Source organism: Atractosteus spatula, chromosome 13 (genome assembly GCF_055471065.1).
Source record: "Atractosteus spatula isolate fAtrSpa1 chromosome 13, fAtrSpa1.hap1, whole genome shotgun sequence".
NCBI lineage: Eukaryota > Metazoa > Chordata > Actinopteri > Semionotiformes > Lepisosteidae > Atractosteus > Atractosteus spatula.
The window spans coordinates 1703264-1720727 of record NC_142718.1 but is presented as its reverse complement, the minus strand read 5'-3'; the positions used below and the strand labels follow the sequence as shown (position 1 = coordinate 1720727).

The following is a 17464-nucleotide window of genomic DNA, read 5'->3' as shown; positions in this document are numbered from 1 at the left end:
TTCTCTTTCTGAAAGGGGAAGTGTCGATAAAGTGCCAGTGACGGACCTCATTTACGCAGCGCAGAGGTCGTTTTCTCATCTTGACGAGGGGGAATGTAGGTGTGTGTGGCTTCACCTGCGCGGTTTATTTAATCCACATCCACCGCGAAACGAAACTTTTTGGGCCTCAGAAACGGACGATTTCTCCCCGGTAGTAGAGAGGGCGGCCGGCGCCGCTTCGCCTCGTCTGCGCGAACGGGCGGGAACGGGCGCGAGGGTCGCCGCCGCCGCCGCCGCCGCCGCGGCCATGCCGGCGGCCGCGTGGGCGCTGGGCGCGCTGGCGGTCGTCGCGCTGGCCGGCCTCGCGCTGCGCCCCGGGGCCGACGCCTGCCTCTTCCAGCCGCACGTGCTCAACGTCATCCTGCTCAACGACACGGAGTCGCCCTGGCGCCTCAGCCTCGTGAAGCCCGCCGTGGAAGCGGCCCTGGAGTACGTCTCGGAAATCAACATGCAGGAAGGTAACTTCGGCGTCTACATCACCCCAGCCGTTACACTGGGGGCTACAGTCCCAGTACAGTAGAAGAGTCCTGTTACACTGGGAGCTACAGTCCCAGTGCAGTAGACCAGTCTGTTACACTGGGAGCTACAGTCCCAGTACAGTACAACAGTCCTGTTACAATAGGAGCTACAGTCCCAGTCCAGTAGAACAGTCTGTTACACTGGGGACTACAGTCCCAGCCCAGTAGAACAGTCCTGTTACAATAGGAGCTACAGTCCCAGTACAGTAGAACAGTCTGTTACAATAGGAGCTACAGTCCCAGTACAGTAGGACAGTCCTGTTACACTGGGGGCTACAGTCCCAGTACAGTAGGACAGTCCTGTTACAATAGGAGCTCCAGTCCCAGTACAATAGGAGCTACAGTCCCAGTCCAATAGGACAGTCTGTTACAATAGGAGCTCCAGTCCCAGTACAATAGGATCTACAGTCCCAGTACAGTAGGACAGTCCTGTTACAATAGGGGCTACAGTCCCAGTACCGTAGGACAGTCCTGTTACAATAGGAGCTCCAGTCCCAGTACAATAGGAGCTACAGTCCCAGTCCAATAGGACAGTCTGTTACAATAGGAGCTCCAGTCCCAATACAATAGGATCTACAGTCCCAGTACAGTAGGACAGTCTGTTACAGTAGGAGCTACAGTCCCAGTACCGTAGGACAGTCCTGTTACAATAGGAGCTACAGTCCCAGTACAGTACAACAGTCCTGTTACAATAGGGGCTACAGTCCCAGTACAGTAGGACAGTCTGTTACAGTAGGGGCTACAGTCCCAGTACAGTAGAGCAGTCTGTTACAGTAGGGGCTACAGTCCCAGTACAGTAGAACGACTGTTGTTATGAATTTGAAACCCCTGTGTTAAGCCCCAGGTGCTTCAGTCCGTCTGTCTGTGTGTGAGCAGGTGTGAATATGACCATGAACGCCACCTTCCGTGGGTTCAACACCGACCTGTACGTGAACAAGGGCTGTCACAGCACCGGCTGTGAGGGGGTGCAGATCCTCAAGGACCTCAGAGTAAGTAGGTGACTGTGTGATTCCAGGGGTTCAGGCGCTGTGTCGGGGTAACTGTGTGATTCTGATGGGGTTCAGACTCTCTTGTGGGGTACCTGTGTCACTCTGTTGGGGTTCAGGCTCTGTGTCGGGGTAACTGTGTGATTCTGATGGGGTTCAGACTCTCTTGTGGGGTACCTGTGTCACTCTGTTGGGGTTCAGACTCTGTGGTGGGGTAACTGTGCGCCTCTCTTTGCCAGAACACAAACGAGCTGGGCTGTGCTGTGCTGGGGCCGTTCTGCACCTACGCCACCTTCCAGATGGTGAAGTGAGCATCCGATTCCTCTTCCTCTTCCTCCCGTCTCCCCTCCTCCCATCCACTCTCTTCCTCCTGTCCCTCACGCTCGGCAGCGGACCTCGTCACCACCTTGTGACAGATCTGGGTGGCCGAGCAGGACCGGGCCCGGTCAGCACCGTCAGGGAAAACCAGGTCTCTGCTGTGTGTGGTGCTGCTGAACCAGGTGGTGGCACTCCTTACTCTGAAGTGTGGTAACACCGGAGACACTGTGCTGTAGGGGGCGCTGTCCCGACTAGTTACTCATTCAACATCCCAGAGTGTTGTTTGTAGGAATAGGAGTGTTAAAACCTGGTGTCCAATCTGGGATCCCTAAAGTTGGCCCTTAACTCAACAGGTGATTTGCCGGTGCAGAATGACCACTGTGTGTCTCCCAGGTGGGGCAGAATGACCACTGTGTATCTCCCAGGTGGGGCTGCTGGTGCAGAATGATCACTGTGTGTCTCCCAGGTGGGGCTGCTGGTGCAGAATGATCACTGTGTGTCTCCCAAGTGGGGCTGCTGGTGCAGAATGGCCACTGTGTTGCTCAGGTGGGGTCGCCAGGTGACCTGACCCTGGGCCATAGTGTCACACCAAGTTGTAAGACGACCCGAACGTCCTGGCTGAGCTCTCTTGCTTCTTCTCAAGAGGAGAAACCGCTGCTGTTGTGTGTTGTGTCCCGGTAGCCTGGAAACGGTGCTGGGGCTGCCCATCATCTCGGCCGGCAGCTTCGGGTTGTCCTGCGACTACAAGGCCAACCTGACCCGCATGCTGCCGCCCGCACGCAAGCTGTCCGACTTCTTCGTCTCCTTCTGGAACCTGCAGCTGGACGGGCTGAAGCCCCACTGGACCACCACCTACATCTACAAGAAGCCGGAGAACTCGGAGGACTGCTTCTGGTGAGGGCTCCTCTCCCTCATCTCCTCCTCTGCCTCGTCACTGCCTCTCCCTGGTCATGGTCTCCCCTGGTCTCCCCACCTCTCCCCCTTCTCCTCCTGTCCCTCCTTTCTGGGAATTTCTGGGCAAGTTAGGGGGCTGTGACCTGCCCAGCAGTCCGGGGGCAGAACGCCCTGGTGTTGAGGAAGAGCTGAGTGTGCTGCTGTCAGAGGGGTGGTGCCGTGTCTGGTCTGTCACCACCAATTACAAGCACGTCACTCTCTTTTCGCCTCCCCTCTCCCCCTGCCCCTCTCCTACCTGACTCCACCCACACCCTCCCCTACCTGACTCCACCCACACCCTCCCTCTGACCCCGCCCACCCCCTACCTGACTCCACCCACGCGCTCCCCCTGACCCCGCCCACCCCCTCCATCTGACCCCACCCCTCCCCTCTCTCTGCAGGTATATGAATGCGCTGGAGGCCGGTTCCGCCCACTTCTCCCAGACCATCAACCGCGTGGTCGTCCGCACGGTGAGGGACCTGCACGACATCCTCCAGGCCAAAAACAGAACCAGCAACTGTAAGCGTCTCCCCACTCACGTTCCTGTCCTCGGTCACATCACTGTTTACGGCTTTATTATCTGCGGCTTGAGGGTTGTATTATCTGCGCCCTTCGATCGCCTGTTTGTTTCTATGCAAATCTTACCGCAGTTCAGCCGGACGGCATAACTGTCCTTTTCTTCAGGCGTTTTAACTTCTCCCTACAGCCCCTACACATGCTGTCCAGGTGACCCAGCCTCTAGAATCACCCTCCTTGTGTGTGAGGTGGAGCACTGTGTGGGGCTGGAACCTGGTCCAGGGGGGATTCCCACCTCACTGCACCCCAGTATTAAAACGGAGCGACTGTTGGGCTCACCTGCCTCTTGGAAATGATTTCAGAAATTGAGAGCGCTTTTTTCCGTTATCGTATGACGTTTCCTCCTCCTTCTTCCTTCAGTGATCATCTTATGCGGGACCCCCGAGGAACTGGAGGAGCTGATTGGGGGGCAGAAGGTGGATCCGGACACCGTCTTCCTCCTGGTGGATGTCTTCAAGTCAGTCGCTGGCCTCTCTAGTTTCCACTGCTAGTGCCAGGATCGCCCTAGAGCCCGTCCTGGGTCCCGTGGAGGTCGGGGTGATACACACCACCCAGCACGCTGCAGAGCGCGCCCCATCTCAGCAGTGAGAGAGACGGTCATGCAGAGTGGCACAGTGGCTGCTGCAATCTGTAATTCGTTAAGATGGTTACATACATTATTAGAAGGAAGAGCAGACAGGATAGGAAGATAAGTGCGTCTCTTGCAGTGGCTTATGGGTATGAATATTAATGAGTGCCATGTCCAATCACAAGGCCCCAGGAGGCAGGGTTGTGAGCAGGCTGTCTGTGTGTCTCTTACCCTGCAGCCATGTGTACTACACCAACGCCACCGCCAACACCACCATGAGGAACGTGCTGGTGCTCACCATGCCGCCCGCCACCTACAACCACACCTCCATCGCCGGGCTCCCCGCCACTACAGTAAGAGCGCCCCCTGACTCTAATTCTGGGGTGTAACACTGGGCGGCCACAGAGCAAGACTATGAGCGGGGTTTTGAGTGGAGAAAAGTGCGATCGCAGGGGTCAGCATTGCCGCCTCACTGCGCTGGGGCCTTTGGGTTCAATTCTGGACCTGGGGTGCTGTCTGGGTGGAGTCTGCATGTTCCTCCCCATGCTCACGTCGGTGCCCCCCCACAGCTCAGAGACCTACTGGTAGGTTTATTGGCCCTGGTGTGAGTGTGTGTTTGTCAGCTCTTCTACAGTGGGCTGGGAACCTCATGATGGAACATTATCTATATAATATCTACTCTCACCCAGGGCAAATAGATAATATGATAATGATAATGGGTGACAAATGATAATGATCTCCCTCTCTCCCTCCCCTTCTCCCTCTCTTTCACACCACATCTTCTCTTCTCTCTCTCTCTCTCTCCCCCGTTGACCTCTGTCCTGTCTCCATCTCTGCCTTCTCCTCTCTCTCTCTCAATCTCTCTCTCCTGTGTCCTCTCCTCTCTCCTCTCTCTCCTCTCACCTCTCTCTGTGGCGTCCAGCTCCACAATGACTTTGTGATGGGGTACTTTGAAGGCGTGCTGCTGTTCGGCCAGGTGCTGAGGGATATCCTGAAGCAGGGCGAGGAGAGGAAGAGGAGAGGAGAGACGAAGCCGGGAGAGTTCACGAACATGTTCAGGAACATCTCCTTCTATGGCACGATGAGTCATCTCTCATTTATGTCAGATAACAATAATGATCAATGAGAGTTGGGAGCTCGTGAGTCCTGTGCTGATTGTGAAAGGTGACGGGGGCTCAGTAACGTGAGACTGTAAGAGAGGTTCCAGACAAGAGCAGTCCATGGGTCTCAGCTCCCTCCATGGGCTGCTAGTAGCTTATTGATCCAAGGATTTCTGTAGAATTCCAGGGAATGTATTGTTCCAGACACCCACCACACTTTGTGCAAAGAGGCACGTCCTGTTTTCTATCGAAGTGTCTCCTGCAGTGTGTTTTTGTGAACGTGCTCGTCTGTGTGCAGGTGCGGGTGGCCGCATCGAGCTGGACGAGTTCGGGGACAGAGACGTGAACTTCACGGTGATGTACATCTCCACCCTGGACAACCAGGTGAGGCGCGGGGTAAGAACGAGGCCGGAGCGACTGGATGTGCTCCCAGCAGGGGGTGCCATTTCACAAAACATCTGCGGAGGGTAAAGATGTGTGTGAGAGTGCGTGTACTTGTGTTTGTAAGTCTGCAGGTGTGTGTGTGTGAGAGAATGTAAATGTGTGCACATGTGTATGTGTGTGAGATTATGTGTACTTGAGTGTGTGTGTGAGAGAGTATGTGCACGTGTGTATGTGTGTGTGAGACAGTTTGTGTAGTGTACACTATATGTGTGTGTTTGCATGTGGCTGCGAGGAGCTGACTCTCCTCTCTTCTGTCTGCAGTACAAACCCCTGTTCCGCTTCAACACGGCCACAAATGACACCTTCATCCTCGACAGCAACCCCAGCTTCATCTGGGCCAACAGGCTGCCTGAGGACAAGCCCCGCCGAGGTAGGGTCTCACTGCACCCTGGAGCACACGGTCTCACTCCACCCTGCAACTCAATGTCTCACTCCACTGTATACCTGTGCTCTGTGTGTGTAGTGCTGTATGACTGCAGACTGTGCTCTGTGTGTGTGTAGTGCTGTCTGACTGTAGACTGTGCTCTGTGTGTGTGTAGTGCTGTCTGACTGCAGACTGCTCTGTGTGTGTGTAGTGCTGTCTGACTGTAGACTGTGCTCTGTGGTGTGTGTAGTGCTGTCTGACTGTAGACTGTGCTCTGTGGTGTGTGTAGTGCTGTCTGACTGTAGACTGTGCTCTGTGTGTGTGTAGTGCTGTCTGACTGCAGACTGTGCTCTGTGTGTGTGTAGTGCTGTCTGACTGTAGACTGTGCTCTGTGGTGTGTGTAGTGCTGTCTGACTAGACTGTGCTCTGTGTGTGTGTAGTGCTGTCTGACTGTAGACTGTGCTCTGTGTGTGTGTAGTGCTGTCTGACTGCAGACTGTGCTCTCTCTGTGTGTGTAGTGCTGTCTGACTGTAGACTGTGCTCTGTGTGTGTGTAGTGCTGTCTGACTGTAGACTGTGCTCTGTGGTGTGTGTAGTGCTGTCTGACTGCAGACTGCTCTGTGTGTGTGTAGTGCTGTCTGACTGCAGACTGCTCTGTGTGTGTGTAGTGATGTCTGACTGTAGACTGTGCTCTGTGGTGTGTGTAGTGCTGTCTGACTGTAGACTGTGCTCTGTGTGTGTGTAGTGCTGTCTGACAGCACATTGTGTCCCCTGCTTTAGGAAACTTCACTGAAAACGCAACTGTCATCGCCCTGGCTGTCATTGTAGTCCTTGTGGCAGTGATCGCAATCATTGTGGTTAGGTGAGCACACCTGGGCATCTATAATTAATTTGAATGTGGTCCATTTCTTTCAACACAAGCTTTTAAATGGGGCTGAGACTGTCCACTGTGTCAAAGAATGTGATTGGTGTTTTGGAGAATACCAAACTGTGGGTGGTGGTGGGGCAATGGGACATACCAAACTGTGGGTGGTGGGGGGGGTATGGGACATACCAATGCCATGTGTGGTGGTGGTGGGGGGAGTCTCACATTATGACTGGCCTGCAGGCAGTATCGGAAGGAGAGGTACCTCCAGAATAAGAAGTGGTCCCACATCCCGGCGGACCAGATCAGCCCGCTGGACTCCCGGGAACACAGCCTCATCTCCCTGAAGGTGAGCGATAGGTATCACAGTGGCGTCAGGAGTGCAGACGACAAGATCGGCCAGGCTTCATCTGCTTCAGAGGTCTCAAACCCAGTTCCTGGCAGCCTTGTGTCTCCTGGGTTTTGTTCCAGATGGGATAGTCAATTAAACAATTTAAGCTAATTATTTCCCAGATTTTATATGTGTAGGATTTTTCCTGATGTCTTCCACTGTTCCCTCTCTGGTCCTGGGGAGCCCCAGGTCTGTACACCTTCTAGGTGACCCCCGAGATCAGCTGTTCTAATGACTGGGATCAATTAAGCAAACGATTTGTCCAGTAAGGGCACTGAAGGATTTTCGTGGACCCGTTCGGTCTCTAAGTGATCTGATTTAGCAAATGACCCGCTCGACTGACGCTGGGGCAGGGCTGCAGAGTCCCGACGTCCCCTCTCTGGTCCCCCACCAGAGGTGGCGCCCCCTGCTGCCAGTGTGACCCAAGAGAATGCGCGACGCTCACTGTGCAGATTGTGCAGATTGTGCCGCTCTGACATACCCCTCTCCCCCTCCGCAGATCGATGAAGACAAGAGGAAGGACAGCACCGAGCGGCTCCGCCGGGGACGCTACGACAAGAAGGCAAGACTCGGTTCCCGGCCCGGCCCGTCAGCACTCCGACTCCACCTCCTTCCCGATGTTCCCCTTCTCGAGGCCGGAATCGCTCAGTGGCTGTGTCACATCGCCACTCTGCGCGCTCATTCCTCCAAGACCCCGGCGCTTCACAGTGCCTCCCCAGAGGCGGGGCTCTCGCACCCGCGTCACGGCGGGCCCGCAGGAGCCAGAGAGGCCACAAGGGGGCGCCGTTGGTCGCCGGGTTGTCAACACCTTGGCCAAGGCCAGCCCAGTCTACGCTGGGGCTCCATGGCTTAGAGAATCCCAGTCGCCGCCGACTAGTGGCACAGCCGGGGCTTTGAACCTGCAGCTCCTGGACTGCAGGGCTCCACACCGCCGCAAGCAAGACTAGCAGCATTACTCGTCAGCCCCTGCAGGGCGAATCCCAACGGCCACACCATCGGCGGGAACAGTACCTCCGGCCCACGAAATCAGTCCAGTAGTTGTCTCAGACAAGGTATTGGATACAGGACCCAGAGACTCCGGGTCGAGCCCCCGGGCCCTTCGTAATCCAGTGCCCTGATTACCCTGGCATACTGGTCTCTGCTCTGGGTGAGCCATTGATTGATGGACTGGCACAGTACTCTAGGCTGTGGTCTCCCGGTCTGTCCTCATCGCCTTGTGGAGGCCACTGAGCTGAGCTCCCTGTGGCTCACTAGAAGCCTGCATCTGCAGCAGGTGGCCCAAGGAGAACTATTCCTGGTTTCCCTGGTTTCAGTTGCTTCTGGGCCCCGGGCTCTTGGGAGCCGGGAGAGCTGTGCGTCCGACAGGCGTGGGGCCCAGCCGTAGAGTTGACTCGCGCGGCGGGCAGGCGGCCTCGGTTGCGCGCCTGTCCCTCTGGGCTGATGCGTCGGTGCGCTGTTGCTGTTGCAGGTGGTGATTCTGAAGGAGCTGAAGCACTCGGACGGCTGTTTCACGGAGCAGCAGAGGATCGAGCTGAACATGGTAAAGCCCGGTGCTGGTACCTGTGCCCATGTTGTGCAGTGCTGTTTGATCGCCACCTGCTGGCGGCCTGTGTGCGTTGCAGCTGGTAGTGATGCCACGTAGTCCGGTAGTTTGTGCTTTTAGGCGACGAGGTAATGCAGTTAGTGAAAAGACTGGACCAGCTGTTGCTCAGTTTCCAGAGGCTGTTCTCAGGCCCGTATGTTTCCTGCATCTGCAGCTCTTGCGGATTGACTACTACAACCTGACCAAGTTCTACGGGACGGTGAAGTTCGAGCATGGGGTCTTCGGGGTCTTCGAGTTCTGTGACAGAGGATCACTCAGGGTAAGACCGCTCTATGACTAGAACTGCACACTGTAGACTCCTACAGCCTGGAGATCACAGCCAGGGTCCCAGTCCAGGATGAGCCCCTACAGCCCGAAGATCACAGCCAGGGTCCCAGTCCAGGATGAGCCCCTACAGCCCGAAGATCACAGCCAGGGTCCCAGTCCAGGATGAGCCCCTACAGCCTGGAGATCACAGCCAGGGTCCCAGTCCAGGATGAGCCCCTACAGCCTGGAGATCACAGCCAGGGTCCCAGTCCAGGATGAGCCCCTACAGCCTGGAGTTCCCAGCCAGGGTCCCAGTCCAGGATGAGCCCCTAGGTAGTCAGGTTCTATGCTTAATCACGCTCTCACTGACGTCTCTGTTGTGTGTGCTCCCTGCAGTATGTCCTCAACGACAAGATCTCCTACCCAGAGGGGACCTTCATGGACTGGGAGTTCAAGATCTCAGTGATGTACGACATCGCCAAGGTCAGCTGGCTTGAAGTCACGCCACTCGGGGCGTGTCTATGTGCACGAGCGTGTTGGCGTGTCTATATGCACCCGGGGCGTGTCTGTATGCACTCAGGGCGTGTCTTTGTGCACCAGTGTGTTGGCGTGTCTGTATGCACCCGGGGCGTGTCTTTGTGCACCAGTGTGTTGGCGTGTCTGTATGCACCCGGGGCGTGTCTTTGTGCACCAGTGTGTTGGCGTGTCTGTATGCACCTGGGGCGTGTCTATGTGCACCAGTGCGTTGGCGTGTCTGTATGCACTCGGGGTGTGTCTATGTGCACCAGTGTGTTGGCGTGTCTGGGTATTTGTGCTTGCTCATGTGTGGTGGTGTGCCGAGTGTGCTGGGCTGTACAGGAAGAGCTTGGACATCAGCAGGCAGCACTGCAAGGCTTATCTCTGTGTGTGTGCTTGACTGCCCAGGGCATGTCCTACCTGCACTCCAACAACATCGAGGTCCACGGCCGCCTCAAGTCCACCAACTGCGTGGTGGACAACCGCATGGTGGTCAAGATCACCGACTTCGGCTGCAACACCATCCTGAGCCCTGGCAAAGGTAGGACTGTCATCCTCTCTCTCTCCCCTCGTCTGCTCCGGGCTCCATCTCCTCTGACCTCGGGTCTCTGAGCCGGGAATGGCCACTTTAATCTGCACCAGCCTGGTTCTGAAGTTGCAGGTGATAAAACCAGCAGCTAATTGGTGCATCATCCAGGTGGTGGTGGAGGGGAGTCCCCATTATCTGTACAGCACTTTGAGTGGAGTGTCCAGAAAGGCGCTATATAAGTGTAAGGATTATTATAAAACTGATTGTCCTAAATTTCCTGGAAAGCCTGGCTCTGCCCGTACAGCTCTTGACAGCAGAATGTCTGCATCTCCCTGGCCTGGTGGTTAGCTCTTCCAGGGCCCCTGGCGCCACAGTAATAAATACCCCTCCTGCCCCTGTGTGCCAGACCTGTGGACCGCCCCGGAGCACCTGCGCAAGGAGGGCATCTCGCAGAAGGGCGACGTCTACAGCTTCGCCATCATCTCCCAGGAGATTATCCTGAGGAAGGCCACCTTCTACACCGAGGCCTGCTCTGACCGGGCAGGTACAGCAGAGCCTCAGCCCTCCCACAACGCCCTCCTGTCCTGTACCACTGCCACAATGCTCTCTCTATCCTATACCACTGCCACAATGCCCTCCTGTCCTGTACCACTGCCACAATGCTCTCTCTATCCTGTACAACTGCCATATTGCCCTCCTGTCCTGTACCACTGCCACAATGCCCTCCTGTCCTATACCACTGCCACAATGCTCTCTCTATCCTGTACAACTGCCATATTGCCCTCCTGTCCTATAGCACTGCCACAATGCCCTCCTGTCCTGTACCACTGCCACAATGCCCTCCTGTCCTATAGCACTGCCACAATGCCCTCCTGTCCTGTACCACTGCCACAATGCCCTCCTGTCCTATAGCACTGCCACAATGCTCTCTCTATCCTGTACAACTGCCATATTGCCCTCCTGTCCTATAGCACTGCCACAATGCCCTCCTGTCCTGTACCACTGCCACAATGCTCCCTCTATCCTGTACAACTGCCATATTGCCCTCCTGTCCTATAGCACTGCCACAATGCCCTCCTGTCCTGTACCACTGCCACAATGCTCCCTCTATCCTATATCACTGCCACAATACCTGCTAATCTGTAGCATTGGTGTGATATCCTCCTTGTTACTCTTTAACATGACCATAATGCCATTAGTCTATACTGAAAGCGTTGCCACAGTGTTGTTTTGCTGCCCTATAGCATTTCCACAATCCTCTTAATACTACTGTATACCTTATAGCTCTGCCTCAGTACCCTCTGTACTGTCCCTTGGCACCACCACACTACCCTCTATTCAGGGACACGGGGAACCTTGCAGATTCAGTCATCATAAGCTGGTGTCCATTACAGTCACTAACGAGGCGTCTTTCTCTCCCTGACTAGAGAAGCTGCACAGGGTTCAGTACCCGATCGCCCCGTCCTGCGTGTTCAGACCTGACCTGAATTTTGAGACGGCGGGGGAGAAGGAGCTGGAGGTCAGTGCCGTGCTCCCGGTGTTTTAGATCAGATCCTCCCTGTCCTGGTCACCGAAGGCCATCGTCCGCCTGGGCTCTTCCCACAGTCCCCTGCCTCAGATCTCGGAAACGGCTCATCTCCCGGAATAATGAGTCTAGGTATAAAATTAGGAGCTCAGGGAGGAGGGTGGGGAGACAATGAAGAGACCCCGTGACCCCCGAACCGTGTTTCTGAGTGAAGGTGCACTGCTCGAGAAGCACATTCACATACCACCCCGGACACAGAGACAGTGACACCTGCTGGACGGGAGGCGCGCCTGACCTGGGGTTTGTTGCTGTGACCACGAGCCCCCCCGCACACAGAGACAGTGACACCTGCTGGACGGGAGGCGCGCCTGATCTGGGGTTTGTTGCTGTGTGCGCCGTCAGGTGTACGTGCTGGTGAAGAGCTGCTGGGACGAGGACCCGGAGAAGAGGCCGGACTTCAAGAAGATCGAGAGCTCCCTGGGCAAGATCTTCAGGTGAGTTCTCCCTTCGGGTCCTCGCTCATTTCATTTTCCGTCCGTCACAAGGCGGACGCCCTTCCCTGTGGGAAGCTACAGGCCTTGGGAGCTTGAACACCTCGTCTCTTCCCACAACGCCCTGCTTATGCTATAGCTCTGCCATTATGAAAGAACATCCTGGGGCATGTCCACTCTTGCGCCATACTCGCACAGGCCTTGACCTTACTCTCTGGCTTCCTGTGCCGTACCTGATGGGGACACTGTATTGTAAAAAAGGTGCCTGACTCTTTGTGGTCATTAAAAATCCCAAGGCATTTCTCGAAAAGAGTAGGGATGTTACCCCCAGTGTCCTGGCCAAATTTCTTCCTGGCCTTTACCCATCATGGCCTCCTAATGACCCCCCCCTCTCTGAACTGGCTTCATCACTCTGCTCTCCTCCCCACTGAGAGCTGCTTACCCGCACAGATCCTGTACACTGCAGCAGCCTTCCCTTCTGTAAGGACTGCTCTGCAGGACGGTACACGTTAAATCCCACTCTGTGAACTATGCAGCCCTTGGCAAAGCAGACCCAGGGATGTGGACCAGTAAAGACTCCATTACAGGCATCAGCGCAAGTGGGGGAAGCTTCACTGCTGGCTTTGTTCAGGCTCTACATGAGACAATACTCCTGGAATCCCATCCCTTTATACACGCACTCCCTGAATATACCAAACAAAGCCTCTCATAACACCCATGTGAGACTGGGCATTTTGAAAAGTGGTTACCCGCTGTGTCTATTTACAATCATTAGAGGGACTTTGGTGGCCTCTAGTGGCAGCTCAGCTGCAACTGCAGCTCCATCTACTGGCCCACCATGTGCACAGGAAGTCTTAGGCTGGTTCAAGCCCACGTTCTGCCAGTAAGGTTCTGCGTGCCGTACGCTGAGGCTCGTCTCCCGCTTGTCTCCCTGCGTCCCGGGACCCCGCAGCAACCTGCACAACCAGGCCAACGAGAGCTACATGGACAACCTGATCCGGCGGCTGCAGATGTACTCCCGCAACCTGGAGCACCTGGTGGAGGAGCGGACGGCCCTGTACAAGGCCGAGCGGGACCGCGCCGACCGGCTGAACTTCATGCTGCTGCCCGGGTGAGCGCCCGCCCGCGCTTAATAGGACATGCGCAGGACAGTGTCCTACACCCTCTGTACGTGCATAGAGAATACAGCATAGTGAGGGTGTCAGAGTACAGTACATACATACCGAGTACAGCACCTGTAGTGATGGTGTAAGAGTATATGCGGCGTAGGGACGGACAGTGAGAGTGTTCATCAGTATATGCGGCGTAGGGACGGACAGTGAGAGTGTATATCAGTATATACAGTGTAGGACGTGAGAGTATATAACAGTATGGCCCCCTTCTCTCTGCTCCAGGCCGGTGGTGCGCTCTCTGAAGGAGACGGGGCGTGTGGAGCCAGAGCTGTTCGAGGAGGTGACAGTGTACTTCAGCGACATCGTGGGCTTCACCACGCTGTGCCAGTACAGCACCCCCATGGAGGTGGTGGACATGCTGAACGACATCTATAAGAACTTCGACCGCATCCTGGACCACCACGATGTCTACAAGGCATGACCCATTACAGAGTAGAAGTGATACACGCTAGTGGGGTACTCAGCGGTCATTGTGATTGTATTAGAATGAGGTCATTTGTCTTTTAGTTACAGTTCATCAGTGCTAGAAGAACACGTGGAGGCTGATGTATTTAAGAATCTACAAGAGACTGAAGCTCCATACAGACTGACCTGCTTTGTTTCATCCTGGTCTTTATCCTGCTGCTTCCTCAGCCGTTTCCTTCTTTGCTTGTGCATCAGTTTACCTGTTTGCCCAGCTGGAAAGGAAGCAATGACCTGACCCCTGACCCCTGACCCCTGCCGCGGTCTGTGTTCCAGGTGGAGACGATCGGTGACGCCTACATGGTGGCATCCGGCCTGCCGCGGCGCAATGGCAACCGCCACGCTGTGGACATCTGCCGCATGGCGCTGGACATCCTGGCCTTCATGGGCACCTTCCAGCTGCGGCACCTGCCAGGACTGCCTGTGTGGATCCGGATCGGCGTGCACTCCGGTACGGCACCAGGGAATACCGGGAATTCACTGTCGCCTGGACACACACACACGCACACAGGACCCTGCTGCATGGACACAGGGTGACTGACACACACACACACACACACACACACACACACACACACACACACACACACACAGGACCCTGCTGCATGGACACAGGAGACCAGAGCTTTTCAGAAGTCAGCTCTCTATGTTGAGCTGGTCCTCCTGGTTCTGTAAGAAATCTTTTTAAAGTGACTGCAGCCAGCAGGTGCCCCCTCCTTGTTTCCGACGTGAGGACTCCCAGAAGACCAAACCTCCCAGCAACAGTATCCCAAGAGGCAGCTGCTGGGATAGCAGGTGGCGCAAACATTATTCAGACAGCAGTGCGGTCAGACCTGCTGCACACACAGGAGAGGCTTGCAGGAACATTCACCTTTTGGATGCTGGCAGTGAACATCAGAGGACACTTGTTGACTCAGACTGACCACCATGGACACAGGCGATAGTGTGGACATGTCACTGTTCTACAGAATACCCAGAGACTGATGCCTGAGATGTTGGTATTGTGATGCTGCAGTACCTGTGATGGAAACAGCGTAGGAGTACTGCTGTTAACAGATGCTTTGTGGCCAGACAGACCACAGTACAAAGACTGGTATTGTGGGGTGTCTGTGCAGTGTGGGGGGTGCTCTCTGAGGACACCAGGGGTCCACCCCCACAGTTAGCTGACGGCCGAAGTTGCCCTAACTCCCTTGTCTGTCTGTTTCTGCCCCTCTGCCTGGCACAGGGCCGTGCGCGGCTGGCGTGGTGGGGATCAAGATGCCACGGTACTGCCTGTTCGGAGACACGGTGAACACGGCATCGCGCATGGAGTCCACAGGGCTGCGTAAGAACAGCGTGCACTGCTCACATGACACCATGCACACTGCACACACATGTAACACGCACACAGCACGTCCACTTCACACATATATAGCATACACACAGCACACCCACAGAGGCATATAGCACCAACAAAGAAATTTGCCCCTTTCACTCATACTGTATATTACACAGAGCACACAACATGCCCACAGACTCACACACACACAGCACCCGCACATCACGAACACCCACTCAGCACGCTTACAGCACGCACACAACATACTGAGCACACGGGAGCAGCAGGCAGGGTGTCTGGTAACGGGCCACGAGTGGAAGACACTCAGCCCTGCTTGCCCCCGAGCTCCAGGTGACAGCCCTCCAATAGATCGGCAGGCAAACCCGGAGACCGCCCCCCCCCGCCCCCGTCACAACTCCCCTCTCTCTCCCGCTCCTCCTCCAGCGCTGCGCATCCACGTCAGCCAGCCCACCGTCAGCATCCTGCAGAGGACCGACTGCAAGTTCGAGTTCGAGAGGCGGGGGGAGACCTACCTCAAGGTAACCCGTTTCGCCCCGCAGTGCCGGAACCGAGGCCGGGCTGCACAGTCTGCATCAGCGCGAGCATCACTCGCGCAGTGCGGGGAAGAGGCCCGTTAAGGAATTGCAAAAACTGATAGCGGGGAATTTCGGTTAGCAGTTTTTGTGTAGAGTAAACGAGCATAGTAAAGTATCGTGCGCGTTGTTTTGCAGTTCCGTTGTACAGCTTAGTTTTGGAAATGCGTTGATGTTGGCTAAGGGGTGCGCAGAACTGCCTGGGACACGGCAGTCTGACATCAAACTCTAAAACTGTACCAGCTTGTACAAGAGTCACTTTCGACTTGCACACAGTTTGGTGTAAATAAGGGCTGTCAGATCTGATCCCATCCTCAAGTTGGAGCTATCTGTGCCTCACAACTGACCTCACAGTGAAATGTGTCCGTACGGAGTCTTGCGGCACTATCTGTATCATGACTGAGCACCTAGTGCCGCGTATCGTTCCAGGGCCGAGGCACAGAGGTCACATACTGGCTGACTGGAGTAAAAGGACAGGCCTACAACCTCCCCACTGCGCCCACTGCGTGAGTATGAGCACACCCCACTGAGCAAGAGGCTCTCCTGCACTCCCACTGAGCAACAGACTCTCCTTTACTCCACTTAGCAACAGGTTCTCCTGCACTCCTACTTAGCAACAGGTTCTCCTGCACTCCCACTGAGCAACACTCCCCATCTCTCTCGGCAGTGAGAATTTCCAGCGCCTGCAGGCAGAATTCGCGGAGATGATCGTGTCCTGCCTGGAGCGGCGCTCCCCGGGAGGGACAGAGAAGAGGAAGACGTTGTCCACCCGGCTGAGGAAGAAGGAGAGCAGCGCCGGGGAGCTCCCGCTCGAGTACCTGCACTTGGTCGTCACAGACAAGTTCAGCACCTACCTGTAGAGCTGCTGGGCTCTCCTGCACTCCTGCTGAGCAACTTGCTCTCCTCCACTCCAGCCGAGCAACTTGCTCTCCTGCACTCCGGCTGAGCAACACTCTCTTCTGCACTCTGAGCAAAAGGTTCTCCTGAACTCCCACTGAGACAGGACCAGCAATGGACTCTCCTGCACTCTCACTGAGCAACACTCTCTCCTGCACTCCCGCTGAGACAGGACCAGCAACGGACTCTCCTGCACTCCCACTGAGCAACACTCTCTCCTGCACTCTCGCTGAGACAGGACCAGCAACGGACTCTCCTGCACTCTCGCTGAGACAGGACCAGCAACGGGCTCTCCTGCACTCCCACCGAGTCTCCAGTCCACCGTTATGGAAAAAAACATACTGGTCTCCGGCCTATGAACACTCTCTATCCTCAATCCATACCTAGCGATAACTAATATTTAAAGGCCTGCAGCAATGCAAAATTAGATTAGTCTACGTATGAATATCAGATATTTATAGAGATCTGGATAATTTGTTTTTGGCTAGTCTCTGTAACTGCATGTCGTTTTTTTCCTACCTTCAGAAAGATATTTATTACTTAGCACAACTTGAGCACAATGACAAGGATGTAGATAATCTGTCTCATTCTCATATTATTTATAAATAGAAATGTTATGTGGCCTTTTTTGTCTCATAATTACTATAACAAAAGACGTTTCAACACTTCAATAATTAAAGATCAGGTTTTTTTTTGTGGTGTCTGAAAACCCTTTTTTGTGCAGTAGCTTTTAATTCACGTTGTTTTTATTTTCCAAATAAAGATTTATTCTGAATAATTTCAGTGCCTTTGTGATACATTTGTTTGTTTTTAATTCACAAAAGGCCAACAGAGTTCATTCAATGACTCTGCACTCCAAGAATAAGCTTCCCCCCCCACCCCATCTATGATATTCAAAAGTGGAGAAGGAAATTCGAGTACGTTGTGGGAGCCTGGCTGTGGGAAACTGAAGGGACACAGAACCGGTCCCTTCCAAGTTCTGAGAACAACAGGTCCACCCAGGCCTGGGT

General features: G+C 54.9%; 1 protein-coding gene across 1 annotated transcript; it reads left to right on the top strand.

Moving 5' to 3' along the window:
- The first annotated feature begins 286 nt into the window (after positions 1 to 286).
- Positions 287 to 17226, top strand: LOC148821574 (guanylyl cyclase C-like). The gene is made up of 27 exons (XM_088931451.1): positions 287 to 497; positions 1434 to 1546; positions 1783 to 1850; positions 2543 to 2755; positions 3196 to 3314; positions 3732 to 3828; positions 4178 to 4292; positions 4862 to 5015; positions 5338 to 5423; positions 5745 to 5853; positions 6627 to 6708; positions 6955 to 7060; positions 7602 to 7664; positions 8571 to 8642; positions 8860 to 8964; positions 9348 to 9434; positions 9876 to 10008; positions 10403 to 10540; positions 11424 to 11515; positions 11924 to 12015; positions 12965 to 13123; positions 13407 to 13599; positions 13923 to 14097; positions 14872 to 14970; positions 15409 to 15503; positions 15987 to 16063; positions 16225 to 17226. The coding sequence occupies exons 1-27, from the start codon at positions 287 to 289 to the stop codon at positions 16415 to 16417; spliced, it is 3246 nt and encodes a 1081-aa protein (XP_088787577.1). The 3' UTR covers positions 16418 to 17226.
- Positions 17227 to 17464: the final 238 nt, after the last annotated feature.